General features: G+C 38.9%; 1 protein-coding gene across 3 annotated transcripts in view; it reads right to left on the reverse strand.

The window, feature by feature from the left end:
* The window catches only part of LOC102376284 (nucleolar RNA helicase 2), a 32,492-nt gene that overhangs the window by 12,074 nt on the left and 15,604 nt on the right, over nt 1-4,814 (reverse strand). For all 3 annotated transcript variants that reach the window (XM_025203551.1, XM_006023142.3, XM_025203552.1), the window contains exons 8-11: nt 3,736-3,897; nt 2,876-2,995; nt 679-752; nt 336-495 (exon numbers count right to left, since the gene is read on the reverse strand). In XM_025203551.1, the coding sequence (XP_025059336.1) occupies nt 336-495; nt 679-752; nt 2,876-2,995; nt 3,736-3,897 (516 nt within the window). The remainder of the gene's footprint in view (nt 1-335; nt 496-678; nt 753-2,875; nt 2,996-3,735; nt 3,898-4,814) is intronic.

Genomic DNA, 4,814 nt, shown 5'->3' on the forward strand with positions numbered 1-4,814 from the left:
GGAAGAGAGACATGTTCAATCCTGGGGTGGGGGGAGAGGGAAGCTGCTCTATCCCAAGGCGGGGGAGGGGGAAAGCCGCTTGATCCCGAGGCTACTCATCTTGCCCTAGGCAGTTCCAGACCAGTATGTCAGTCTTACTGGCAAAGACCAACTATAACCATAAACTGTATTGGTGTTTTTAACTTAAGTAGAGATCAGATTTCTTTTAGACAGACTATAGTTTTAGAACGGGCAATATCTGGCACCATTTTTATGCTTTTTTTAAGACAGGGTGAAGTTGCTCAGATATTTCAGTTCTAAAACTTCCAAAACGTTATAAAACTAAATATTCTTACCACATCTGAATTGAGTAAAGAACGCTGTTCAATGGAAGTAGCTCCAGAAATATGGGCTAGTGCTGCAGCCAGGGCTTCAACTGCTCCCTTTTCTTCTATTAGCCATCGAGCAGACTCTTTGAAATAGTCAATGGCCGTTTGAGGAACAGAATCCAGACACCTAAAGCAAGAATGTTACTTATCAGGAGGCAAGAGACAAATTTAAAACACTGAAATACTGGGGCTCCGTAACAGAAGAAAAAAATTCAAGGGGATCCAAACTTGATTAGATGGAGATCAATGAATAATTTATATCCAAGAAGTCAAATGGCAAAGGAGGATGATCCATTACCACTGAACATACCTGATTGCATCTTTGCTGGAAGCCTTTATTATATCTGTTGCAGTGGGAACCCCCACACGCTTAAAAGTAATTCCCTAAAATTAACAAAAAAAAAAAAAAGGAAAGAAGGGAGTTACATGATCCAATTTATTTATTAAAAGGACTGACTCAATGTATATGCTACCCTCAACACAAGTTCAGGGCAACTTACAATAAGAGAACAGAACAAATTTACAAAATAGAAAAATGACAAGAGAACAAAACAACTTTAAAAGCCCAACTAGTGCTGAAATTCAAACTTTCATCTTCCCAAGTAAAAAAACCTGGAATATTCAATCCATTTCAGAGTTTTCCATTACCAGGCCAGAGTACCATCATTAAAAAAAGGAGTTAGTAGGGCTTATTATAAAATTGGGGTTTTTTTTGGTATATTCCTTAAAGTATTTCAAACTTTATTTAAGGGGACCCTTAAAAAGCGGCAGAATTAAATACTTAAAAGGCAAGAAATAATATTAATGAATTATTATTCACTGTGTATTTTACTTGCAACCCAGCTGGCCCAAACTTGACCAGTCAGTTTCATTCTTTCCAAGCAGTTAATTAATTGCACATAAGGGCATAGAAGAATGCTGCAGCATTTAGTACTCAAGTCACTACCGGAGTCCCCATAATTATTTAAAAGAATGTTTGTTTGTTTTTATTGTAATTCTATTAAAATTATGCTTCAATAAAGCTTATTTATAAAATGTGCATTTTGAGCCTGTGTATTTATTTTATCAAGTAATGTGGCATGCAGAAATTCTAAAGCTTTTTTATTACATGGGAAACCATGTTTCCCATTTGCAGAAGCACACCCAGAATTGTGCCTCAGGAAACAAGGAAACTTTCGTAGGTGCTTCTCAGGGTTCCAGGGACCCAATCCTGCAGAGGAATCCCCAAGATGTGCAGGATCAGGTCCCCTGAAGCCCTGGAAGCGCCTGCACTGGGTGTCTGAAAAGCTGGCTGCCCACGTATTCCTGCCTTAAAAATCAGATATCTGCCACAAAACAACAGCACAAATGTATACTACTTTTTTGCAGCCACAAATTCGGGCATTTGTGGCAACATGACAAAGGGCATAGATGTCTGTTAGGTTTTGCTTTGTGCTGCCATAAAAATGTTCATGGTAGTATAAAGGCAATACCAGTCTGAACCTTAGAAATACTGGCTATGGCAAGGGTGTGGGGAAGGGAGGAGAAGAAGAAGAGTGGCTGTGGAAAAGAGGCATTCAAAAATTTGACTTTTACTTTTTAAAACAAGGCTAGCAATAGTTACTGAATCCATAATCTGGTTTACCAGTAATTGAACCCTGCTTCTCCCCTCCCCCCCCAATACAAAACCAAGTGTTTTCCTGTAAATACCATGGGGGGGGGGGGGGGGGCAGGGGTGGGGGGGGGAGCAGGGATGGGGGGCAGTGTTTTTAAAGTCTGTTCAGGAATGATACTCACTTCCTGTTCCTAGATATGCAGACAGGCAATACAGAGCTATGTAGTATTGGCGCACAAATTTCAACTCCTTTTAATGGCCAATAGAAAGTTGTTTTGATATTAATTTCATATTTTCTACCTAACTACATGCTTTGCCCAATGCAAGTACAGTAAATTGCCACAGGCCTTTATAGGGAATGATAGCATCTAAATCTAACAAATACAATGGATCAAAAGTAAAAGTAACCCACTGAAATGTAAGGGCCTATGACATGCAGATCAAAACAAAATGATCTTTTGGCCTTACACTTAATAAATCTATTACTCTCTTTTGACATTGTTTTGAAAATAATCCTCTCCTCCCCCCCAAGCAGAAAACAATAAGTAGGAGTGGGGACCAAGCTTAAAAATATACTTTAATAAAGTATATGCCATTACACAGCCTTTATAAAGAACATTGAAAGTGTTTCACCCTTAGTGTCCTAAATTTTATGGGCTTGAAAGCAAATTGTAACTAATGTTTTCTCACTGATTATTAAGCCTATCTTATAGAAGGCCACGTACTAATTGCACAAATGGTTTTGACAACATTATTCTAGTTAAAAAAAAGATGACAATTCAACTTTAACTGAAAGGAAACTTATCACCATATCCTTTATGACAACTCAGTTAGTACATTGTTATGTATTAGGGTAGCTTGCAAAACCCTTACATTACTAAGTATTCATGACTAAAAGAAAACCATGCTGTACCGCTTTCTGTTCCACATATCTGAGTTGATATTCTTCCTTCGGCTGATAAAAGCAAATGCAAATCCCAGTCCGTCCAGCTCGACCTGTCCGTCCTGAACGATGAATATAGGACTCTACATCCTTAAAAATAAAAGCAAAAAATAAGAAGTATTTGATTCAGTTGTTACTGCGGTAAAGTTTCACAGACCCTATTATAATATTACTTGGGTGTAATATACTGTCTGAAAATTATTTTAAATTATTTATTTAAAACAAGTTATCAGAATTCCTCCTAAAACCTCTATGAAATAATGCTTAGAGATGATGTGACATACCTGTGTTAACAAGGTACCACTACTACTCCAGTTTCAGCATAAGGCAACCAAATGTACAGATTTGCTGCCGTATCTTTATGCAAACTTAAGTGTTGCAAACATTACATGCTTATCACAATGCAATAAATTCTCAAAGGAGTAACCATGTTCTTGACAGAACTCAATACACCCTTCTCTTTGTATCCTCCTGAATTTCTCTAGCCCTTTCCACTGGGCTCTCCTTCCCATCCAACTGCAGCACCAGTCATTCTACTCTACAGTTTTCCCAAATCCCTTCCAAAGTATCACCATTCATTGCTTTGGGGAGAAGTGTAATGCAGAGGGTCCAGACAGAGTGACTGGTAAGAGCAGCAGTCTGAGAAGAGGATTTCCCGGCATCTACTTCTGATGCATTCTAAGTTGCATGAAAGACCATCTCTGGTAAACAGAAGCTTCCTTACAACCAACTGTAACACTAGCAAGTTTAATAGGACTTAGTTTTCATGTAATAAAGTAACAAATTGAAAAACTGCATTACAAAAGATACACAACATATCCATCTTTTACCTTCGGTGGCGAACCTTGTACAACCAGGTCAACTTCAGGAATATCTAAGCCACGAGCAGCCACATTGGTTGCAACAAGAACTTTAAACGCACCATTTCTAAAGCCTTTCAATGTTATCTCCCTTTGTTTCTGAGGAATGTCACCATGCAATGACTGGCAATCCTGTAAAACAATATGACACCATTCAGAAAGGCAGTAAGAAACAGTTTTGTGCATCATGCTACAGGAAGAATACTGAAGAACTGAAATGTTTTAGATTTATTACAAAAATGTTATACTTCCAAAATATAACTTCTACATAGTGCTTTAATTCGCATATCTCAGCACTTTACAAAAATGGGGAAGCATTATCCCCAAATTTCCAGTGAAGCTGAAACAAGACACACTGTACCACTGCCAGACTTGAAAACAGAACCCATATCCCAGCTTCCAGCCCAGTGCCCTAGCAGTAAATGTTGCTTCTCAAAACAAACCCCATCTCTAATACCATGCTATCCACACTATTATACTACCACTGTCACTTAACTTCCTTTTGCAAGATGCACATAACCATCTGTCCCATTCAGAAGCAGGATAAATGTAAGTTTTAAAGGATCAAAATGGAAATTATTTTTAAGAGCTTAAATAGATACTTAAAAACCCCAATCATAAGCCGGAAAAAAATTCTCTCATTATAAACTCTCAAAATTAATACAAGTTCCATATTAGAAAGAGATTCTCTTCTTCCTAAAACAATGTCAAATGCACATGCAGTCAGTTTCCATTTCGTCTTTCACCTAGGAGCAGATGCAGCTGATTATAGTCACAACCAGAAGGCTCAAAAAAAGGCACAGGACTCCCTTCCCCGCTCTATCCCCCATTTTTTTTTGGCTATGCTTTAAAGCAGGAGTGTTTTACACAGAAGGCCTATATGCTGGAGCCAGGCCATGGAGCCACTCTCTCCAGCCAGCTGGACTATTTGTGTTGTCAGGGTGAAGTGGCCTGCTGCAGAGCAAGGACTGGTTGCCCTCTGGCTGCTTTCCCAGTTGTAACTACCCCAGACCCACCCCCCTGGCCACTAGCCCCTGTGCTGTGCCTGA

Source organism: Alligator sinensis, unplaced genomic scaffold, assembly GCF_000455745.1.
Source record: "Alligator sinensis unplaced genomic scaffold, ASM45574v1 scaffold546_1, whole genome shotgun sequence".
NCBI lineage: Eukaryota > Metazoa > Chordata > Crocodylia > Alligatoridae > Alligator > Alligator sinensis.